The following is a 26,417-nucleotide window of genomic DNA, read 5'->3' as shown; positions in this document are numbered from 1 at the left end:
CTGAAAATGCTCTGATGAGCATGGTCTATGGATTATGTTATGTACTTGTATAACATTATATATTTGTGTGTTATAGATCTATGGTAGAACTTTCGACTTCCGAGGCTTCTGTTGTGGTGGTGGTCGGTGATCGGGACTCAGCACAAACTGTCTGGCGCCAGGCAGCCGCGCTCGGGCTTCTACCCACCGGCAACGTGGCATGGTTGTGGTTGGACATCGGCAACAGCAGCGGTGGCGGTGTCAACGCAACTGGGAAGAGGAGAGGTAACGTACCGGTGGGAATGCTGTCCCTGCGTCCTGTCGTACCACCGCAGGAGGACAAACACACCGTCAGGGCGGCAGTGCGCGTGTTTTCCGAGTGTATCAAAGACGTGATGTCGGCCAGGTGCGAGGGCTGGACACCCAAGTTGTCCAGGGTCAGTGATGCGTGCGTGGACATTTTGCGGGGCCCCGAGTTCCCGAGCGATTTGCACAGGTGAGCTGACAGGGTTTATTATATTTTTACCCCAACCACGAATTTGAAATAAAACTAACGAAAAATGATAGACTATCTTATGATAATTTAATGTTGTCATCGAAATTCAATAAGACGTGCTTTTGTTGAAAACCTTATCATCACATGCTGTTAAATTTATGAAATCGACTTTCGGATAACTCTGCAAATGACTATGCCGTCTATTATTGGATATACACTGAACCGGATCTCATCTCAATAAAACGTACTTGAGGTAGTTTTCAGAATGATTTAATATGATTATTAATTTTTTGTAAGCTTATTGATTTCTGAGTTCAACTATACTGTATAGTTTTTAAAAGTAAAAAAAAACCATTATGAACTTCAATAATTATATTATGTGATGTTTGTACTATTTTTGTCGTATTCTGTGGTATGTTTCAGATATTTAAAATCATTTAAATTAACCAAAATCTTTTTATCTTTCATCTATTTAAGGGAAATCTAGAATATTGTTGTATAGAATCCAGAATATTTCAAAAATATACTAGTACTTAGTTTTAAAATCCATATTATAGTTATAATTAATTTTAATACTTTAAATACATGCGTTATAAATATTGAAAAATAAAAATTCCTTAGTATACAGTTAAATATAGTATGGTACAGACTAAAATTAAACTGGAGAATCATAGTATCATAATATATCATTTTTTTAAATTATTATTATAATTAATTCACGATGACGTTTGTAAATTCGTAATATGATACATAATTCAGCATGTCGACTGCACATTTTTGTTGTATTTTAATATAATTTAATAAAACTGATTCTTTGGATAAGTCAATGTTAATTATATTTTATAAGTATAGTAAAAGTAGTAATTTAAAACACAATTTTTCCATGCACATATAAAGCTATTTTTTAATTTTTTGTTAGTTATAATACGATAATATATTTTATAATGGTTACTTTATCCGATTGTGAATCTATTTAACGTTTCTTATTAAATTATTTTCATAAGATACCAAGAAATAGACTACATGTTCACAGTGTACCTATATTGCCTATCCAAAGCGCCGTGTTACCATCATTTATCATTGAAATACTTATTTTGTCCACACATTTTCGAACCTTATATCATAAATTACCATAATATACTGAGAAAACCAGACTAAACAAAATAATATGAGGAATGTGTTTCAAGATATTATGGCCATGCTATTTTTCGCTGTTCAATTCTATAAGAGTTTATATTATACATTATACATAACTTATAGGCAGTCATGTATTTGTATGTTTTTAAATGAAAATATTTTGTTAGACATAAGTTACATACGAATGTGCAGAATATAATGACTACTAAACAATTAGTTTTTATTTTTGGCTGGTATATGGGATTATAAACTTTTTGTAACTAATATAACAGAATCAAGAATATGTATGCTAACAAAATATTAAACCTAAAATAAATTTACCAAGGTATGTCGGCATTTAAGGTTATACTTTATTGTTCTGAGCTTTTGAATATTCGTTAAAAAATACTTATAAATCTTGAAATATGACTATGTAGTATGCATTTAAAAAATAAACATTTATATTTTAATTTTAAACAGTTTATAAAAATGAAAAAAAGTACAAGAAACATAAGTATCTAAGATTGATAAAAACTGTTCTATTCCTGCACATGTTTGCGTAATCACTAAATTTGTCTTTAATAATTTTTACGATTCATTAACTACATTGAGAACGTTTCTCCCTTTATCGATCATTCAAAAGATAACGAAAATAACTTTTAATTTTATCATTATATTGACTTAACCAAGATCGCTTTTATCAATTTGATGAATTGGACGATTTCCAGTATAGTTTCATTGAAATATAATATTATTATATTGTAGCATAGGTATCAGGTGTGTGGTTTACCTTATATTATACACCATACATAATATATATACTTGATGGCATGGTACATTCATATTGAATTGGTTTTTTTATTGATGTGATTGCTATATCGTGCTGTTTTATTGAAAAGTAAGTCGAAATAATTTAAAAAACTAAACATCTTTTTAATCCAAAAATGTAGAAATTTCTTTTCTTCTCAGACCCGTTTGATAATAACCTTTAAGTTATAAAAACATAAACTTTTCATTTATAAATTATTTTTATATTATTTAAAATAAAAATTATATTATTTTGTAGGTATAAAGATAATCAGATTATTTTACAATATTATAATATTATCATAATTCAATTTTCTTTGTAAATGCTTGAATATGATGGAGAAATTATCATTTACTATTATTTCAAGATAAAAATATAATGTAAATATATTTTATAAATACTTAATACTTTTAATCGATGAAATGTACTTGAATAATTTATGAGTGATCCTCATTTGTACGTCCGTATAAAAATTAAATTAAAAATGATTCGGACGCAGTACTATAACTCGTTAGGGAACTTGTAATTCCAGTATAACTATATATAGTAGGTAGTATATAGGTGAGCATACCTTAATTGTGTATGAATATAAATAGTAAATTTAAAAAATGTAAGTGCATCCTTCTTTATGCTATTAAATTAAAATGTAATTATAGTCCACAGATGTGCGATATTGTTTTTAAATATTTTTTAACTTGAAAGTTTACAGAAGTGATTAAACATAATATATAATATTATATAAAAAAAAATGTGTAAAACACGATTAAACTAATAATTATCGTACATTTATAAAATCATTAACTTTTTATACGCCTCAGATTTAAGAATACTGTACGTGTTTCTGATTTTGTAAAATATGATATCCAAAGCCTAAGACAAGCCGTGATTATAATTTATCGTTTGTTTTTTATTCAGGTAAAAATGATATATATATATATATATATATATACGAGTATATTATTTGTGGCTCTCTATAATAACCTAATTTATAAGGAAACCAATTTTTCGTTCTTACTAAAGCTATTGAGAATCTTAAAAAAAATATCAGTATAAAAGGGCTCATCTGTGTCCACTTTTCAATCTATATAAAGACTACTCTAATCTTTTAGAGAATTTTTACTGTTAAAAAAACAATCTCATCCTTCTATAAATATATAATATCAAAAGGAATTGATTATACGTATACTTGTATGAATATTAATATTATATATAATATATTACTTGTGGAAATAAATTTAGTTTGTACTTTCATCATTTCGTAATATTTTTAAATTATAGACACAATATCGTTGTATTCAACTTAACGCCATAATTTGCTATTAAAAAAAATTGTGAAAATACGCATTTCTTTGTAAACGTGCACTTAATAAGTAAATGTTTAATACTTAAACATAATAATAATAGAACAAAATCATTAATTACGTAAATAAAAATGTTATTTATACATTTATAATATTATTTTATATCTGTTACTTATATCAGTATAATAACATAATTCAACAGCCTCATGGTACAACTTAACTGATAAAAAATTGTTCTTATCAAATGCGTACTATAAATTGACAATGGCGAATGTTCCCGAACGACCGTACATCACAAGCTCGTGTTGACAATCATGCGTATCGATTGACTCGAACGTACATTCCGTAATATAATTAAGTGTGCCGTTTCTCATAGTAGAAAACGGTTTGGTCATCTTTTAAAACAAACGCGCGATAAGTAATAATTTTCATTTTTAATGGATTTGTTTTTTCCTCAAAAACGTTTGCATGCATCATACATTCCAATCATATTAATGGTATGATTAAATACGTTTATCTGGTACCGTGTTCAATAATAGAAGCTATACATATCGGTAACTGTGCCAGATCCTTAGTTTATTCCATGTGCCAACGCTATTCTTGAAAAACCGCTGTATTCGGGTTACTGTGTCATGTAATATCGATAAATTCCGTCTACGATGTATGGAAAATCTCCCCAAAACAAACCCAACCGACGTTTTTCGCAATGACAATTACGAGCACAGCACACGTACGTACACTGCAAAACTCGGTATATAATATTTTCATCACGGATCGAGAGGTAATTGGGTTTTTTGTTCGCTGTAGACTTTTAACGTTTTTTTTCTCGTTGAAGTGAATATTTATAACATTGTTTCATCACGGTAACAATTGTAAAGGACTATTATATAATATAAAGTCATATAGATAAGACCAATGCGTGCTGTACAGTTTACGGTATACCAATGTAAAAGTTAATATGTAATATGTACCTACAGTACATACTACATACTTGTTCATGTAAAAAAAAAAACAGAAAATTCGCTTAAATTGTATAAATGTATAATAGCTAAGTCTCGAGAATACTTTGAGATATTGAGTAGAGGTCACTGTAATGAGTGTGTTCAATTTGAATGTGAAGATAATTATTTTATAATATTTAAAAACAATTCTGAGCAATTAATATAGCGTCAGTACAATATATTTCTAATAGCTTGTATTAAATTAAAATAGTATAGTATAATAATAAACTAATCCGGTAGGTTTAATTAATTTTGAAAAATATCATAAATTTATGATGTAGAATATCATAGTACTAAATTCTCATTGAACAGCGTGTGTATATTACATTCCATGGTATAATTATTATTACAATACATATATTAGACATTTTTTCAATTTTTAATTTTCTCCGCTAAAATACCAATGTTCAATTTTTATTTTTATTTTTATTGAACTTGAAATTTTTACATAAAAAAAAAATTCTGCTTCGAACATTAGCGTTTTCTTTTACATTAAGAAAAAGTGAATTAATTAGTTTCATACAATATAAATATATAGTTTTTAAAACAATTTTTATCTTATAAAGTTTTATAACAATAATATTGGTGCTTTCTTCCAATAATTTTAATATTTGGGATGTTTTGAAAAATTGTATTGTGTTTGTTTCATTTTCAGGGTTTTGACCAAGACTTGATCTGATACCGTGGTTTTTGTTTAATTTTTCTCCTCTATGTTTTTGGTACGTTCTATATTCATAAAAAATGTCAATGTTCAATTTATTATTTGAAAAATAGTGGTTTTTTCCGTCCGCTGAGACATTAATTCTTAATAAGTGTGGCAGTTGTATTTATTAATTTTTATACTTCTAATTTGTTCAACATTCTATCACCAAATGTATAGATATCCAGTCAAAATAAAAATAAGATCAAACGTTTTATAAAAACCACCCTTAATATCGAAAATAAAAGCAAATTTTCTTCTTTCGTTCCGTGCAAAGTGTAATACAAGATGCACGTAAAAAATATACCACGCGCCTCATGCCCTCATTGTAAAACCATAATATTTATCCTCTGCTCAAAATTTAGAATTACATTTTATTTTATACTATTTATGTTTTGTATCAACATTTTGATACTTTTCTTTATATTTTTTTTTTAATTATAATCTATTTTATATCTACCATTGTTTGAACACGTTCTATTTATATTTATCAATGATTATGATGCAATCAATATACCCAATAAATATATTATAACGTTTCATAATAAAATAATATTATTCACCTATCAACATTTAAATTTTCTAAGTCAAATAAAACATATTATAGTATGTAACATTTATCAACAACCAAAAAATATTTTTTTTAATACTTTTTTTAATCTAACTTAAACTGAAATTGCATGATTATCGAGAATTTGTTGAATGTTACAATTCAACGTAAAAGAAGGTATTAATACTGATAACTAAAATAGTTTTATCATTTTAATTTGTGTTTTTTTAAGAAATACAAGTATGTGTATACTGAATAAAAAATATAGAAAATTCAATGGAAATTTTTGAAAACTCGTTAGTTTTATGGTTTATTCATTGTCATTCTTTTTCTTTTATTTATTGTGGACATTTATTTTTTCGTCAATAATTTATTGACAAATTTGTCAAATGAAATGTATAATTGTCATTATAATTCAATTCCTAGTAATTAGTGAATGTTTATTGCGATGCTTGCATCGTATGCACATATGTTTCAACATCAAAAGAAGACTCTTTAACCATAGTATACCACAAAGCTTTTGTCACGTTCTTGTATTATTCTTGCCTTGAATATCTTTAAGAGAACTTAATTAGTAATTATTAATAACTAATCGAAACTAGGATAATCAATTTAGGATAGTGGGTACTAAGTATTCTGAATATTTAGAGTATATTATACAAAAACAAATTATTATTACACCTCCTTTTTGTTCATCTCTATTTGCTAATACAAATAGGTACACGAAAATTGAGCCATACAGTTAATGGGATTTTTATTTTTTTATTTAAATTTCAAAACTGTCTTTAAAAAAAAAAAAAAATGTTTAAAAAAAATATCTTTTCGTTTTTAAGTTCAATAGTAGTATGACTATTTCAAAGTATTATGTTTCAATGTTTCAGTTTATTCCTACTAAAATTCATTTGTGATTAATTTTTACATAATATTATTTAGGTTTTTTCATTTTTCTACAGAAATTATATTTTCCATGTTGTATTATATAATAACATTAATAATAAATGCATAATGTTTGTTTTTCCATTATATTATACTTATTTATGAATAAAAACGAAATGTTATATAATTTAATACGCACTATATCATAATAGTGTATGTTATATACTATAAAATCTTTTTAATCCAAATGAATGTGAATTTTTTGTTTGAGCAAAATGTATTTAACAGTCAAATTAATTAAAATGTATAGAAAATAAAATATCACACCACTGTCTCGTATACTACAGATTTTTGTCACTAACATAGTAACATTTTCACAAGGATATGAGATGCAATAGGTAGGTCGTAGGTATACAAGTTTAGTGTTCTATCGTGTATGTTATCTACCTACAATTACTTTTCAGCTCATTATATTTTTAAATGTATCAATACTAGTCAGTTATATTTAATCATTATTATGTATATTTTGACAATGGTGTATAAACTCAAAAGTTTATTTTTAGGTTTTTTTCTTTATATATTATCTATATATATATATACAATTCTAAATGGATCATTGATGAATTTATTTGATATTTTAAAAGTTGAATTATTTATTTTCATACAATTATAAGTACTTTAAAGAGAAGAACAATTTAATTTTTTCGATGATTTGAAAAAATAAAATTCACACCATTTTATGATAATTTCAAATTTGTGGATTGCGTAGAATTCATAAAATAATTTACTAGTTTATAAAGACACTGGATTAAAATAAAACAACGTAGCGTGCCACTATTCAGTAGCTCACGATGTGCTCGCGTATAAAAGCATTCTATTCGATCTTGATTCCGAAGTTGTGGTTGCCTGCATTAATGGTGTATATCACATTTATGTATTTACACACACACACAAACACACACACACACACATACACACACACATACATACACACATATATATATATTATAGATCAATGACGTTCCCATGATTAATGTTTGAAGTTGTCTAGCGATGCTTTCATAACTGGTTTTCACTGTCCTTTTCTCGGCCAGTCGTGCATCCATACGTTTCACAGTCTTTTATCATAGCTGTCGTTATTATATTATTGTTCTTTAAGCCCCGGCTATAACCACGTGTGTAACAGCCGAATGATTAATCGGCGTGGTTTACGCATAATGAATGGTTTTGGAAACGGGACGATTCGCCAGCGACAGAATCGACATTATCTGTTTTGCGGGAAAGGCGCGACACGCACTGTCACTGCCGCTGTTTGGGTGACATCAGTGGTAGTGTTCATATTAGGGTTTTTGGTAGCAGTGATCGTGGTTTCGATGGTGGTGGAGGTGTAATAGTGGCATGACGAAACGATAAAAAAAAAGAAATTGAACTCGGACCAATAAATAATCTCTATGCCGGCAAAACTTCTGGGACAAAATTTCCGGTATGTCGAATTGAGAAGAGGGGATGTTTACTTTTCCTCTGTCTGTTCTTATTTCTATCAAAAAAAAAAAATAAAAAATAAAGTCAATACGGCTGGGTTGACGTCGACATTTTTGTTTTACTACATTTAACAAGATTATTTTGATTATACTGCGTTTATGCACTAAAATATGGTAGAGGTATGCACAATACGCCGGGCAGAAGAGAAAAAAGCAATTATAAGACCGATTTCCTTTACTTTTTAACAAGGATTTATTTGATTTGTAAATAATAGTATAATATATTTTCTGTTTATAAACAATAATGGTTTATCTTAAAATTGTAAATATCATCAATTGTTTGTTTATTTATCTTATTTCCAACGATCGCAGAAATGTTCAATCTACGTTACTTTTACTATTATTATATATTTATTGTCAAATTATGAAAATCTAGTAGGATTCAAATGCAATTTTTCTTCATAAAATGTATGAGATATACATATATATTATGCATAAACTGTGTACTTCGACAAACATGACTAGAGTTAGGAAGTGAAAACATGTAGCACAATGTTAAAAATTCTGTGTGGTCACGTATTTGGGATCTGGATTATTTAACCCAAACTGTATGACTAAAAAGTTCGTCTATGCACCATGCCTGAAGCCTTGTGAATTTGAATCTACTATTTACGTGATCGATTTACAATTTTTTTTTTTTTTTAATGTTAAACACATTATAAAAAACACCATTAATTCGACCTTATTGCACAATACACATGTACAAAAAATGTTACGACGTCGTTTCTTACAGAATTTTAAAATATTCAAACACATAAAAAACTGGAAAATATATTTTTCAAAATTAATTCCAACTCTTTCATTTTTCAAAAGTTTTATATATTATGCCAAACAGATTTTTCATATTATAAAACATTCAACTTCTGAACAAATAAAAATGTAACCGAGTTGACCCATATTTTAATTCTATGGAACATAATATTTATTTTTTATATTCCACTGTAGTATATACATATTTCCTTATAATGTTATACTTGTGTGAGTTAGTACCTACTAAGTCGGTAGAAAAAAAAGTTGTGAGACACTATATATTGTTTAATTGATAACTTTTAATTGTTTTTAAATACATAAATTGTCTTTAAACAGCAATTATTTTATGCACAGTAGGTATAAGGATTTGTATTAAATAAATTCTACAGTTTAACATTAAAAACTAATAATAATTATTGCTATACAATTGCTATTTATAAAATCATTTTTAAAATAATTATAATTTTTTTTACACCATTGACATATTTTATGAACTTATTTTTATAATAATAATAATTCAAAACGGATTATAATCTAACTGCAAATTATTTTAATGTTTTGGAAGAAAAGATAGTTTAAAATTTTAAGTTATGGTTAGATAGAATGAAAAATGTAGTTAAAATGGTTAAATGTATAAACAGTTCTCCATCTTTTAATACATAATATAATTTTACTTTTTGAGTATATTTTTATATCCGTTAATAATTTAAAATATTAAGTTATTTAAATACACGAATTTGATGTTATTTAAATGATATAATGGTTAATTGTTTTTTAAACACATTTTATATTATATTAGTTACAGTGCTAAATAGTATTTAACATTTATAACTATGATATTTTTATAAGAATTATAATTATAATATTATATAAGATTTTTATTGTATATGCATATACGTGATTTATGTATCTGCGTATAAATATAAAATATATCATACATGTATTTTATAACATGTATGTATTGACAAGAGATCAAGCATGTAGAGAAAGAGTATTAGTGTGCCCATTAAACATCGGAATTGATATTATATGAACTTGACAAATTAACATTTGAATTACTGTGGCTCGCGTTTTCAAGCTAATACTAGCTTATCTATCTGTTAGTTATATGATTTAGTAGTTGATCAGAATATTGATGTAGTCTAACTGAAGGAGAACTAATATCACGATTTTAATTACGATATAGATTATAATGTAATATCATAAATATTTTGTATACATATTAAATAAACTAGTAAATAGATTTGAACAATCATTAAAATTAGTTAGTTTGTGTATTATAGATGGGTCATTTTCATATGGGAAAAATTATTTAAATTTAATAATTAATATTAGTTTAAAACTAAAAAATAAATTATACAAATTATAATTATAACTATAATAAAATAAGTATGTATAAGCAATAAGCATAATATGAGAAATAAGTTTAAGTTCATAGTTTACACGAATATTGTATTGATACTTACTAATATTCAAATCTATTTTTATTACATTTTAGGAGAGTGCACATTTAATCAAGTGTTTCAAAATACTTAATTTCATTTTATATAGATACACTCTACTGGAAAACGAATATAGTATTGTACTTTGAGTATTACAAAATGGAATAACTCCTATTTTTTTTTTACAAATACTTAAACATAGAGTACAATATTGTTACTAATGTTAACAACTTTCCAATACACAACGTTTACTCAAAATTATACTATTAAATATTATGTATGTTTTTTGTATACAAGTAGAAAATTCACATTTTTGAGATGCCTTTAAAAAAAAATTTACATATTTAAAATAATATGTGAAAAGGTGTTAAAAGTAATATCAAATGTATAGCTTTTTAAATAATAAACTAGTTATGGTTTTTATGTACAAAAATAAGTTTTCCACCTTTTTACCATTTGTTTGATACGTTGTAAATATAAAATTGCATTTTTTTACATATTTTTTACAACTAACTTGACCTAACTCAAATACTTGAACATTTCAATAAATAATAACATTCAACCTTCTCCAAAAATTCCCAACAATTATTATTCATATTTTGTATTATTATAGCGGTATTCTGCATAATATTACAATGGATAATCCCCGTTTCCATTAAAATGAACAATTTCTCTTTTTTGCTAAATTGGATGAAATTATATTCTTTTTTTTCACAAGAAAGAAATTTTTTTCTAAACAAAAATAAATTAAACATATATATATACTATATAGGAAACGGAAAAAATAGAAATTAAACATAAAATTCAAAAACATGATTGAAATTGAAGTATAGGAAAGTAGAAATAAAATTGTTATTTTCTAATGAGTGTAAAAATCAATCATTAGTATATTTTAAATATTGAAAAAACAATGATGTGAATTAAATTAATTCTCAACAATTTTACTAACATATTAGTATTATATAAAATATTAATATATATATATCTTTTATATTATTGTGATTAACTTTCTTTTATTTGATATGTTAATACATAATATACGATAAGAAATCTTATTATTTTATGTACTTTTAATTAGTTATTTTAATCATCAAAATATGTGCACAGTTTCATTTTTCAGTATCCAGTTAAATTAAAAGTTTGAAAATTAAAATGGGGCATGCTTGTTAAGGTACAATATTTTTAACATTAAGTGTGATTTATTCATCGGTAAATCAGCTACGCTGAGAATCGTTTTTTAGAATGTTTCGATTAATCACTTTCGAACGTAAAATGGTAATATTTCTATACACTCTTCCCAAAAGTTCACACCTGAAACAATAGCTTATTTTTAAGTTAACAAACACGGCCAATCATCTATTTAAACGAACCGGCGATAGAATAAAAATATAACCGTATATCAAAAAAAAAAAAAAAAGAAAGGATAAAAAAATATATCACTCTTAAATAATTGAAATACTTCGAATGACACGCCATTATTCGTAGTTATTTTATAAAATCTGATTGTTATAATGAAGCATGTTTATTAATTTATCATTTATTATATTTGTAATGCATTACAGAAAATGTAGTGTGCATTTCTTTCTTGATCTTAATGTACCTACACTATGATTAATCAAAAAAAAAAAAAAAAAATGTATATTTCTCAGAATACCTGGAGCAACATCGTCAACGGTATTTATATCGATTAGTTAAAATAATATTGTGTTACTCGTTATTATTGCCGGATGAGTGGTGATTTTGCAGATAACCTTTAAATTGCTTAGTAGCAACTTTACGGATGAGATAGGCACTTAGCAACTCGATGCTGATCAAGTTTGTAAACTCAGATTGGTTTACTGTGTAACCCGTAAATGTTTTTTAGCGTCAGTATACTATAGTCACGTTATCTAAACCGATCGATCCACTTGAGCATTTGTTTATACGGTTGCAAGGTTTTAAATACTTTCTCAGAAAAACAAAAAACAATTAATGTCACAACCTTAAACATTATCACTGCTGTTGTATCAAATGTATCGTCATCTTCAATAGTTCTTACAACATGTTAAACGTAAATCAGTTTTGTGACTTTTTATTTTATGTATAGTTTTTTATTTTATTTTAATAGATTGAGTTACATCATTTTTTTTTTAATTATCTTAACTCACCGGATATATATAAATTGCAATCAACGATATTTAAGTACCTGCAAAGGGTGTGTAAGTCAATTGGGCTAGAAATCATTCATACAATTATTACATATAAATTTGTTTTATATATTATTTTCATTTTTTTTTCAATTTATTCAATTTGTTTGGTTGTTTGATGTTTGAGCCGCAATAATGTATAACTCTGAACAAGTTATTTTTCGATTATTGATACTAACTTTAACGTTAACACATTATAAATTATAACTTATAATTGATTACAATAAACAAATATTTAAAAAACATATGTTTTTAAGGATTTCGTCTTATTACCTTTTTTACTTAAAAAATTTAAAATAAGTGTATTATTATATATCTTTTGATTCAATTATGTTAATGAATATATGTCTTTGCATACAAATTAACAGTTTTAAATGTATTATTTAATAAATATTTTTTAAATAATATATCTACATATATGTTTTTAATTTTTTTTAAGTACTTTATTTTATTTACAATCATTTCAGAAGGAAAAATAAAAAAATAATACTATGGATTTTATAATTGTGGATGGAGAAATTATTATTTCTATGACCTAAATGTATTATTTGTTTATTTAAAAATAAAATAATAAGCAGATTTGTTAAATGTTGGACAGTATTATAGCATATAATAGTATTTAACACTTCAAAACGTATTCTAAACTCCCGTGGTTATTCTAATGGTAAAAATACCTACTGAACAATGATACCATGCGGATGAAAAATTGACCATGGATTAATATAGGTACACTTGAATTATTATTGTTTAACCCGACTCTGGTCCGTAAAAATATATAAATCATTTCAAGAACTGTTGTGTATTTGAGTATAATAATCATACCATTTATACGAAATTTACGTGCCGTGAGTAATGCCGACCAATAGTTTATTATTATTATGTATATTGTATATGACGTGTTACAGCCCAATATTAAATTCAGCCACCCATAGAAATCATAAATGAATTTTATAGAAAGCATAAGTTGACAAGGAATAGGCAATAGGTATTTGACTTACAACACATTGCGAGTTCAAATGAGCAATGTTTAAAACAAAATACATTAATGTAAAATAAACGGTATGGTGATAAAAAATTTCATTGGACTTGAATATAGCGCGAATAGTGCCTTACAAATACTACTACAAATTATGATCTATATATTATATATACTTATTACTCATTAACTACAAACATATAACGTCAAACGCCAAATCTAATTTACAATCAACAATATGACACAATTTAAGTATAAGCAGTATTATATTTTATAATTTATTGTTACGTATGTTATTATCTTTTTTTTCTTTCTGTAGAAGCAATTTTAGTTTGAAAAAATACTATAATTCTAACTATTTATTTCAATTGATTGGTAAGGCGTATGATTTTGTGAAAATAGTCTAAAAATGCATTGGTTAACCTCATTGTTGTCCAGACTTACTAAAAATATTTTATGATGTTTTATTAAATACTCTTCAAATTCAAATGGCAAAGCTCTATTTTCTAGTTTTTATTGTTTTTATTGTAATAATAATTAATACAGCTATAAATATACTGTTTTTGTATACTATTTATAAAATTGAATGCATTATGATTATTATCAACAAACTAATCAACTACAATGGAATTAATTTTAGAAGTGTTAAAAATTAAAAACAATTATCGACCTAGGAAACAATTTGATTTTATTATACGTATTATTTTTAGTAGTACAAGAATTTATAGAGATTTCAGATACTAATATAAAAAATAAAAATATTACAGTATAGCGTTTTGCTAGCATTTTATTAATAATAATTTCAAACAAGTAGGTGTATTGAATGATCCATTTTGATTGGCTTGTTTGAACTCAATTATTATAGTGTTTTTTCAATTTTTTTTTAAAAGAATGATATGATTTAATCAAACTCGTATAAATGTTTTATTCGATATATACATAATATTCTAAATATCTCCTATCAACGTATTATCACGTATTAATTTTATTCCTAAATTGTAATAAATTCATATAAATTGCCCCTTAAATTTAGAATATGTTAAAATAATTTTAATGAATTTGAGGATTCTAACTGTTCAAGTATCGTATAAAACGAACTAATATAGAAAGAGTTATTTCAATGTATTGACATGAAACGTATGTTTTTTTTCAGAACTTGGTCTAAATATTACCACTCTTAAACTTAAACTTATAATTTTAGATTTGTAAAATGTATAAATGAAGTGGAATATTTAGTAATTATTAATTAATAGATGTTATACTTAAATATACATTTTTATGTTGGAATTATAAATAAAAATAGAAAAAAAAATACAATAAATTACAAAATATGTTTATAACATATTAATGGTATTGTGCTATATGCATTACTATATTATATAGATTATATTTTATATTTTTTAAAACATCACTTAAGCCTCTATAAATGTTAAAATGTTTTAACCTTCCTATGGCGTATTTTAATTATCCAAAAAATATTATCAATATAATTAAATTAATACAAACATATTATATATTATTTACATACTATGAATATTTTAGTTAAATTTGATAATTTTTTATATTTATGAGTTTTAAATACAGGACTGACTTTTAAGCTTCGCCATATAACTATTAATATTTTTGTATTTTTTTTATCCCATCATTAACATAGAACAGTGGTAGGTATCTTTTAGTTTTTGAATAATATATTTTAACATTAAAAAAAAAATCCAGCAGGGCAAACATAGAATGTTTGTACTGTTTTAACCTTAAAACTATGAATAAAAATGCAGTATACAAACGGGTAATTGGATAACTGGAGATACAAATTTCCATTTTAACTCAATAATTTGTTATTTGATAGTTTTAACAATTACCGTACGCATAAAATGCTAAGAACCTTATTTACATGCGTGTAAATATTTATGAGAAATGTATGCTTAAAATCCAAAGAAAAGAGGAAATATAAATCCTTAAAAGACACAGTTAATGTTCTGTAGTAGTGCGATGATAAATATTCCATTCGGTTCCAATACAACATCATTTAAAAAATATACAAAGTCGATAGTTCAACAGAAGGTATTTTTTTTTTTTTTTAATAATAATTGTTTGTATTTCTTTCGTTAATACAATAGTGTATTTATATGACTTACAACTATAGCAATAATTTTAATAGACATGCTTCTACGAGGCTATGTTTTTCGTACAAGTGAATTTCTGAAAATTTTTACAAAAAAATTTATGAACTAGGTTTTTATATTGTTTATAATAGGTACGTTGGTAGTTGTAGTCAAGTACCTACATTGAATTTTAAAGAGCAAACTCGGTGTTGTACTATTTATCTCATCTTCGTTACAACTATTCGTTATTTTTTTTTCTTTTATACATTCAATGTTTTTCCTTTTTACTATATTAAAGTAGAAAACAATCCTTTGAATAACAATGAAAATATGTAATTCATTTTATACAAATACTAGTTAGTCAGTAAAGTTAATTACACCAAATTAAATTTAAAATTAGTTATAGCCATGTTTCAAAATATTATAATTAAACTCGTTAATATATTCAAAATTATAATTTACAATTCTTAGAATAAAAATTTTTTGTTTTATTAAATAAGTTTATAGTTGGAAATTGTCATATTTTTTGTTATATATAGATACCGTAAAATCGATTTTTCATAGTTCTTTAATAATAATAATAATATTTTTATATATATATATATATAAGCTATACGCGATACAAAGACCGGATTTTGAGAATTCTTCTTGCTTTGATATCATCTCATCACAATATAACGATATGTTATTATTGTTCACAAATGAAAGCGATGATAAATCATCCTATTCAAAAAACCATTTCGATCATAGCACAGGTAAAACTATATTTACTCATAATATTTCTTCAACAGAACATTTTTCATAGTGACAATAATTTCCACACTAATATTTAAAAATGTATTTATAATTTTTCAATAAATGTTTAAGTTCACTTTTTTTACTCATCATTTAACTTATTTACTTTGAATATTTTTAAATCTTTATCAAGATAAGTTTTTTATATTTATTTTTAGTTTTTAAAATAAAATAAATAATGTGTTTTGATAAAATTACAATGTAGAATTGTAGAATATGATTATTACAATATTAGATCGAGATAAAAAATAACCAATGTATGATATATTTTTTTTCAAAACAATTTCACGAATATTTTTATTATATTTGTTAGAATTTTTTGTTATTTTCTAAGAACTGAAAATGTATAATTATTATGATTCTACCCATTAAAAACTCAAAAGTTTCTATGCAAAATTATCTTTATAGAATTTTCAATCGATGAAAAAACCAATAAGAAACCAATTGAGTACTACTAGCCAAAATAATGTTCATCGACTCGATAGATAGATAAATAAAAAAAAAAAAACTCTAAATCTAATGCGGGTACTATTCGTGTTCGCGCCAAAAATCATAAATCCTTCGTTTCGAATTTTCCTTTTATTGTTGAGAATCGGAAAAATGTAAGGTTTTGTACACTATATTTTATAGATAGCTTATTCCGTAGAATAATATATATAACAAGAAACTGTATTCTGAACTTTAAAATACATTACACAGCAATAATATACTAAATATACAATAAAGTATACCGAGAAGCTAATGCACCTTGTGATACTTTTAGTTGATTTTTGGCTCTTGCGATTCGGTCGTTCGTCATGTAGAAGCAATGGCTGATTAGAAATATAATATTGTAATAGTCATTCAGTGTATGACATACACATTATATTATGTTAAAATATAATATAATCAGACTAGTCTTCAATTACAAGTTTGATTCCTCGCACTGGACCAAACGAAAATATATTATTTATATAGCCGTAATAATTGTTTCGATATGTACCTAACTGCGCTTGTTTATAACGTGAAACATATTATTGATGCACGATGTGAACCAGAGCGACAATCAGGACGTGGTTGTCGGGATGTCAACCAAACGACATCTACAACACACGCTTTTGATATACATATTATAGGTATATAATATACATGATTGAGATTTAACAAAACGTGTTTGCATATTTCGATTACATAGCGGTGTCCGCGTTCAACACTAATACGCTGTACAAAAAAAAAAATTATGATTTCCCCTCCTTTTAAAATCCAATTTATTTTAATCAATATTTTAGCTATAAAATAATTATTATTATATTATATAGGTATTATAGTTGGTAAAAAAAAAAAAAAAAGAGTCTAAAAATATGCACATACACTACGCGTGGCGTGTATAAGTATAGCTACTGTTTACCGCAGTGCGGGTTATTTTTAAAGAATAATAATGTATATGAATATTCGATATTACATTTTGTAGTATTGTTGACAATGATATTATATTTTATTATTCTGCCACGTTAAAACTGTACACACAAAATAATATTTTTTGGTCGGAATTCTTCGGTATAAAAACACTGAAGATTTTTCCGACAACATACCCTTTTTATGCTATATTCTATATAGCATATACATATATATATGATGGCGGTATTTAATTTTTTATAATGTACGTTCTATAATAAAATATTTTCGAAACGCCACATCAGATAAAAAGTGTAGTACGTAACTTTCATAGTTACATTATAGGTACACAAATCACATCGTACGGCGATCATTAAAGAGCTGGGATTTCGATTCACTGAATCGTTTATGCAATGCTCGTTATTGTAGAGCACATACATTTTATATATTTTTGAACAAAAACATAATATTTTATTTTGCATTTTTGGAAATTTTCATTTTAGTGTTATTTTTAATTTAATAAAAAATATCTTTTGATTTAAAGTTAAAAATAAAAAAATATTTAAAGGCATTGTATTTGTATAGTTTTTTTTTTAATTTTTAAGGTGTTAAATTCACATTGCTAGTGATCAATAATCACGAAATAATCGGTCATTTAGTTATTTAAATTTACATCAATGTTTATTGTTGTACAAGTATTCCGACGGAGGGATAGATAGTTGGAGTTATACAATGTCTGTTGAGTCACAATATAGTTTTCAATAGATAATCTCAGTGTACGATAAAAAAAAAAAGCTAAAATAAAGGGGTTTGTTTTTCATAATAATATACCGCGTACCGACCAACTTCACCAGGAAGAGAAAACTTTATTCACAAATATCTGAATTCAAATAACAAAAGTCTCTTGTGAAAATTAAAAAAACTAAATCCATTACTATGTATTATATTACAATTCACTTAATTTAACGAAAATATCTGGTATTTAAATAGTGTACCGCGTAGTTTGTTGTTTGTATTTATTATTGTATTGTATTTAAATGTAATTTTAATGAAACCAATATTCGATTACCTACGGGCTTGACATTCCTGAAAAGTTTAAATTAATTGCTTAAAACTATCGTATCATCTATATTATACACATAAGAATTAAATAATCGTTTGCCGCATAAAACTTTTGTTCGTTTATAAAATTATAACATAAAACAATAACATTATAATATAGAAGAACCGAAAAACGATTAAACGTCTTTACAGCGTCATACTTTCTAGAATTTTTATTTCCGGTTTTTGCGCAACTTCCCGCAGTGTCGGTCATAACTGAAATACCAGTTGTCCCGTTAAAATCAGTAAACTTTTCAATTTTTCCTAACCTTTTTTTCTTTTCAGCTTGGTGCTGATATTTTCACAATTAGAAACGCGTCAGAGTCGTTAGTCACATTTAACGGAAAACAACACCCTCGGGCGACCGCACTGTTGCAATGAAATATAATATAATTGTGTGTGTGTGTGTGTGTGTGTGTATGCCACTAGCTTTGTAAAGGGTAGAGAGTAAATTCATATACTATGTGTACTTATATTTTATATATTATGCTGCACATTATGTACGCCACACACATTAACTTACGTGTTTTTGTTATCATATTAATTATTATTATTATTATTTTAACTACCTCCCAACGATGTAACAATAGAGTTTCTTGTAGATGTCAGCAGTAAAGTATTTATGTGAGAGAAATTTACCCTTGCTTTTTTTTCAATTTCATGGGTATCTATACTTCTTGCTATATGCTTGGAAATTCTAATTTAGTAAGGACATTAAAACTATATGGATATCTCTTAAAAAATATATACATTTATTTGTTGTCAATAACACCTATGTAACATATTTATGAAATTACGACATTTATCAATAGGAAATTCATACACTTATGTATATAACATTTTATGAATTTATAGAATTTTAACAGGTAATAGATAATAAGTATCAATATTCATTAAATTTATTTTTTAACATTAATATTCATACAAAAAGTTGAAATTTGAAGCGAAATTTTCAAATAAACTGTTGCTATAATATATTCTCCCTTTGAACAATTTAAAATAGGTACAGGTCGTGCTATTCATAATACATAGTATATATGTACATTATTTTATACTTTTCACTTTATTGCCACTCTGAAAAGGATAAAAAAAACGTTTTTACTATAGATTTATAATATTATACCTATCACATTATGATATTTGCGTCTTGCTATATATATGTAAATCTATTTATCTCCTTCTCTTAGGCATTTTTATTCTTATTATTCTTATTATTAAAATACACAAATAACCACAGTGGACAATGCAATGACAACTAAAGGATTTTCGTTTATTTACTTTTTCACGTGTTTTTTTGTTGTTGTTCTAGACAACTCGGAAGTGCGGTGCACGACGTGCTGTCCGGCCGGTCGATTGGTCGCCGAGCCAAAACCAACGCCGAGAAACCAGATCTTAGCCTTGCCGTCCGATTCGACATTATGAATTCGGTCGCCAACAACCGACACGCACCAAGTAAGTCAAACACATTTTTGACCAAGTAATCCATTTGCTACCTGCCTACCTGCATTAGTGTAGGTATATAGGAATTAATTTCGGGGGATGGGGAGGGGGGTGTGTAATTATATTATTATGTTAATTTTCAAGGCAGGTTCGATAAACGTGTAATGTACCAACAGTACATTTCGGGAGGGGAAGTTAGACAGCCCCCCTCCATATAATATACGCTTCTCCATAATCAGTTTGTCGTAACCTCACTAAACGATGCTTCCGCAAAATTGTACATTGCAATATTCTGCATAATGTTAAATGCATCTGACATAATAATATTATCTTATTGTACACAATGGCTAGACATGACATAAAATCTGACTTAAAAATCAATAACCTCACTCCGTTATACTCTTCGCTCGTTCAAATGTTCAATTGCTGGTTTTTCTACCCTTTTAACTTATTCTAAGAAATCCATATCTGAACTAACTGTGTTTACTTTACTTATAATACGTCATCGACCATTCACTGGTTTAGGTGTATATATTTTACCTATATAATATGTACTCATACTGCCTAAATTACATCAATGCATGTACAGATTTTTACCATGGTGTACTCAAAAAATGGATTACACGTTTATGCAAAAAACTGCATTCAAATTTACTTCCACTATAATACATATACATTTTTTCCGTGAACATTTGCTTATTATATTATAACGTTATAAACTAGTTTATTTGAATAGGAGAGTTGTTAATGAAGTTAGAAATTTTAATATAGTTTTATCGTCTAACTTATCTTTTAAGAAACATAATATAATATAGAAACTATTTTTGAAAAATCTTCTAGAAACTAAAGTTGTATAAAACATAACTTCACTGGTATGAGCTAACGTGTCTTAGGATTCTTTTTTTTTATAAAGTAGTTTAATCTTTGCTTTAGTTCGTTCTGTATTAGAATTTGATTCTTTTGCTTGGGACCATTGAAAAACAGGCTTGATTGTCAACATTTAGAAATGTCATATAGGATTATTCATGTGAATAATAGCCTTTAAATGAAATATGCATGAACTAACCATTAACCATTGCTGATATAAATTTACTGTATAAATTATTTCTTTTATATAAAATGAGAAATTACCTTTATTGATTTTTAGTTAATGTTTAAACTATTCAAGGATTCTTTAAAAGCCACGCACTTTTAAGTGATAAACGCTTTAAGGCCCTGTTGGTCACGTCAATCCTAAGCATACTATTCGTCTATTTTATATCAAACCCATTAAACATACTTTTAATAATATTATTTATTGTAACCAAACATAATGATATATACATTAAACATATTCTTTTTCATAGAAGATTACTAAGCCCCTGAAAGCTAATACTTGTTGTGTTGATTCTTAGTAAATCCATTAATTAAATTGTACATTAAAGTAATGAATCTTTAACTTACCTTATTTTTGTTTTTATGATAAAAGTCTCAAGTTAAAAATATTATAATATAAAGTATCAAAAAAATAAATGTTCATCATTAACCGTGTTCTTTGTTGCATTATGTTTGTACTATACTTCGTCTTCGTGGATGTTTTTTTACTAAATAAATTAAATAATTTTCTAGATATTTGTGGTAGATACACATGCATTTTTACGGTTTTTGATCAATACTATTTGGTAAACTTTTATTTGGGGGATAGTGCCTTAGATAATTAATAATTACATAATAACTTTTCGCATACGCGTAATACGTGCTAACGACTACATAACTTACATGAATTAACTATTGCCGCTCATAATTATTATTGATCGTGACAATGGCTGTTTGACGAGAATGTTTCGGTTATACCACTCATAATACATGCGTACAACAACTGTCGCGATTGAAGTATGTTATATAGATATACAGCCTACAGGTACATACTAAACCGATTGTACCGTGACTCTTTGTTATCGTTTGTTGTAAAGTGTTATGATAAATCCGTTTTATGTTCCACCTATAATAGTTGTCCCCAGTTAAAATATACATTGTTGTAACGACAATTATTATTGCGTTCTCGAGATTTTAATATTATGCGAAGTGTCTTAAACTCGAAACCATCAGATTCGCGTACCCAGTTGACAACGTTACAAACAACCCGGGCACCCATATTTAAATTATACTTGCCATAGCCCACGCCGAGGTATAATAATTATTATACTTTGTTCTGGCGTTATGATATATTCACTAGACTTGATTATAGTAACCCACACTATTATATCTTAGATTGTGGGAGCATATTAAACCCTAATGAATACGTATTCAGTTCCTACGATTTAGTATTTATAGTACAACGTAGTAAAACGTGCCTAATACTCTGAGTGTTTTAAAATCAGAATAATGATATTAAGGTAGACGTATCTGTTTGGATATAATATGTTACACGGAATATAATTTTGTCGACTCCGAAATGGCTTTTATGAAAAATAATGAATAGCCGCGTAAAGTTATGGTAAAATATTAGGGTTTTTTTTAGAGTCAAAATTAACACCATAAAGGTTAAATACGGTGTGAAAATATTACAATATAAATAATAATTTATAATTTAACAATGTAGTAAATTGTGTAATTAAAACAGCATGTTAAACATAAACACCGAGTAACGATATGTATATAATTATTATAACGTGTAAAATGAATACCAAAACATTAAGTCCGGCAGAAATATTATAAATAATAATAATAATTCAGTAATTCGTGTCTTTTATTAAAAATTAAAATTAATTGACAGACGTAGAATTTTGTTATACATTCAAAATACAGCATTATTGAAATGAGTATAATAGTATAGATAATGTACATTGTGTACCTATTAACATGTATTACATTTAAGGCTGAATATTTATAAAAACGGTCAGTCACATAGCAACCATCTTAACCTATCTTTTTGTATAAAAAGTTTAAAAATTTATTAATCGTATGCTGTCATAGTAGAGAGTTGCGTTGTCGTTTATAATTCATTATAACTAGGGCACGGATGTTGTTGCATTTGCAACTTCTTTTCTATTGTTCGGATTCGTTGCTAAGTAGATTATAAATTTGTTTCAAATGAGTACCAATTAATACATAAAAATTTTAAGTGCAACTTTTTGCAATTTTTGACCTTTTTTTAATTTTATTGCAATTTTGTTAATTATTGTCATTTTCAATACAATTTTATGTGTTTTTTTGTGTTTTCACTTTTTTTTTGTTAGATTATACAGGTTTAATCTATGGTTATGTCGGGCTTTATTGGTTGTGACTCGTGACGGCTTATTTGTCCGTCGTCGTCGGCGGTAACTGGAAAAACCATTTAATTAGTAGAAAAAAATCAAAAAATAGTTTAAATAAAAAGCTTTAATTTTTAATAAAATTATTTGTAGATTTCTGAAAAAATAAGAAAACCGGACAATTTACTAGATTTTTAATGACAACTGACGAGAATTTGAATTTGAATCTTTTTTATTATCTACTCGTTAATATTTTTTTTAATTTTTTTGGTACAAAATATTTTTTTATTGCAATTTTTAAGTGCAATTTTGGGTTTTTTTCACAGCAATAATGCAATCAATTTTATAACATTTTTAGTGCAACAACATCCGAGCCCTAATTATAACTATGGTTACGGCAAATATTATTCATAGAAGCGATTTATATTACGAGAGATCGCAGTCAATCAGATTCAACATTTTTAAATCTAAAACTTTGATCTATCAAATAGTATTAACACAAATCTTTTTAGTTTCCTTACTTTGGGACTTGAACATTTCAATTTTTGTTTGTCGTTAAATCAATTTAAAAGATAAAAATATAATTTTTAATAATTCTGAATCAAAAGTTATTCTTTGTGATTATAAAAATAAATAATGTGCGTGACTAGAGTACTATATATTTAATATTATATACTTAAAACATATGCATTTTTTAAATGTATATAATATTTATGTTAGGAATAAACATAACAATAAAAATTGTTTGAATTTATTTCCACAATTATATTTCCATTAGATTTAAATAATATTTCTTAAAAAAAAAATTTTAAAATAATTATATTTTTATAATATAAACCACGCTTGTTAGACGTATACTTTAGCAAAATTAATTATTGTAATTTCATCGTGCACATTTCGTCCTTCTAATAACATCTACGGCTCTGAATATTCGTATACGCAAAATTGTATGGTTTGAAAAACAAGCTGGGTACTTCAATACTTCATTTTCTTTGTTTCATGAATAGTTTTAACCATTTACTCAAGCGCATATTTTCAGTAAAGATATACTTAAATTTATTCATTTCGCTTGTATATTATATTAAATACATTCATAAAATATAAATACCATCTGTGAATACAACGATAATAATTAAAACATTTTTTGATCTTCGTCTACCTAAAATAAAAATAAAGAGGATAACTCGTTCAGATCAAAAACATTTAAACTGTGAGCTGTTTATAAAAATAATTTATCATATAACAATCCCATATGATCACATTAAAAAAAAACACACACACATACAATCATATATATTACTGCTAAAAGTTAATTTAGAAACTTATAAATTATAATAATTTAATATATGCAATGAAAAGCTTAACTTGATAATAGTATTTACTTTAAAAATAACGTAGGCCTTTGCTGTAAGTTAAATTAAAATCAGAAATGGTGGCAATTATACTGTACTGTATTTTTCTGCTGATTTTAACTTCTAAAACATTATTGATCGCACAAAAATCCTGTCATTCTAGAAAACGCGTAAATAATTGAATTCAAGACACAATCGTACTGATAAAAAAAAAAAAAAAAATCCTAACTTAAATTTGTGAAAAAAAGTTATTCTCGCACGATTAGGTCCGAAAATGATTAATCGTTTTTATTTTTTTCCCCTTTCAAATCGGCAGGCGCCATCGATGTGTGAAAACAAATGATTAGGTTATACACATCAATTTGTTGTGACCTGACGAGCGTCACAGTTGGTTTTTATAACCAAAAATATAAAATCTGATATTGACACATAACAATGATGATACTGACACGTTCGTTAGGTTGTTTGCGTTATTATTTGATAAAAATAACACCAATGTTTAGTTCAAGTGGATTCTTGTAAAATATGTTTTTGTAGTTTAAAATAAAAAGTGAGTGATTAAGTGAATTACGCTCTGCTGTATAGTAGGTCACTATAATAGATGTATTAAATTTTAATCTAATGATAGGTATCATTGTATACGAAAAACTATTCTGAACGGAGATAATTTGTCAGCTTAGGATATAATTTCTGGTGGTTGGAGAAAAAGGTGTTTATGTTTTAATGGCCTGAATACACCAAAACTTAAGTTCTTTTATTGTAAGCAAACCTTATGAAAAATCTTGTTTTAAATTTTCAACTTTTAGCTAATTATAGAATCATTTTTATGAATTATACCTAGGTACAAAATAATTTACAAATATTCATGATTTTTAAGAATTTTTGTCAATATTTGAACTTAAAATGCCAATTGTGCCTATGTATTCTTATAATTTTTGAATCACTATAAGACTAACTTATGAGGAATTTCGTACTACATTTTTAAGTATTTTAACACGGCAAAAATAATTTTATCGATATTTATAAAAAAAACTTAACAAAAACGAATATGTCAAATGCCTATACATAGTATTAAAATAAGCAAAATATTTTTAAAATTAAAGCATGTAAAGAAAATGCCAATCTAAATAACTGGTGAAATTTTCAAGTATTTAAGACTTATGCTTTTTGAACACCTAATAACAAATATTGAAAATTTTTGAGGATAAATTGTTATCGATAGGCGATTTCGTAAAAATTCAAAATTCAAATGCTTATAACATTTTTCCTATAATGACGCTCCGAGTTTTCTCCATAGC

General features: G+C 26.1%; 1 protein-coding gene across 2 annotated transcripts in view; it reads left to right on the top strand.

Moving 5' to 3' along the window:
• The window catches only part of LOC114125219 (glutamate receptor ionotropic, NMDA 3A-like), a 131,514-nt gene that overhangs the window by 66,948 nt on the left and 38,149 nt on the right, over positions 1-26,417 (top strand). For both annotated transcript variants that reach the window (XM_027988766.2, XM_027988765.2), the window contains 2 exons: positions 77-475; positions 20,404-20,546. In XM_027988766.2, coding sequence (XP_027844567.2) covers positions 77-475; positions 20,404-20,546 — 542 coding nt within the window. The remainder of the gene's footprint in view (positions 1-76; positions 476-20,403; positions 20,547-26,417) is intronic.

Source organism: Aphis gossypii, chromosome 1 (genome assembly GCF_020184175.1).
Source record: "Aphis gossypii isolate Hap1 chromosome 1, ASM2018417v2, whole genome shotgun sequence".
In the NCBI taxonomy this organism is placed as follows: Eukaryota; Metazoa; Arthropoda; class Insecta; order Hemiptera; family Aphididae; genus Aphis; species Aphis gossypii.
This window is presented reverse-complemented; position numbering and strand designations above follow the sequence as displayed.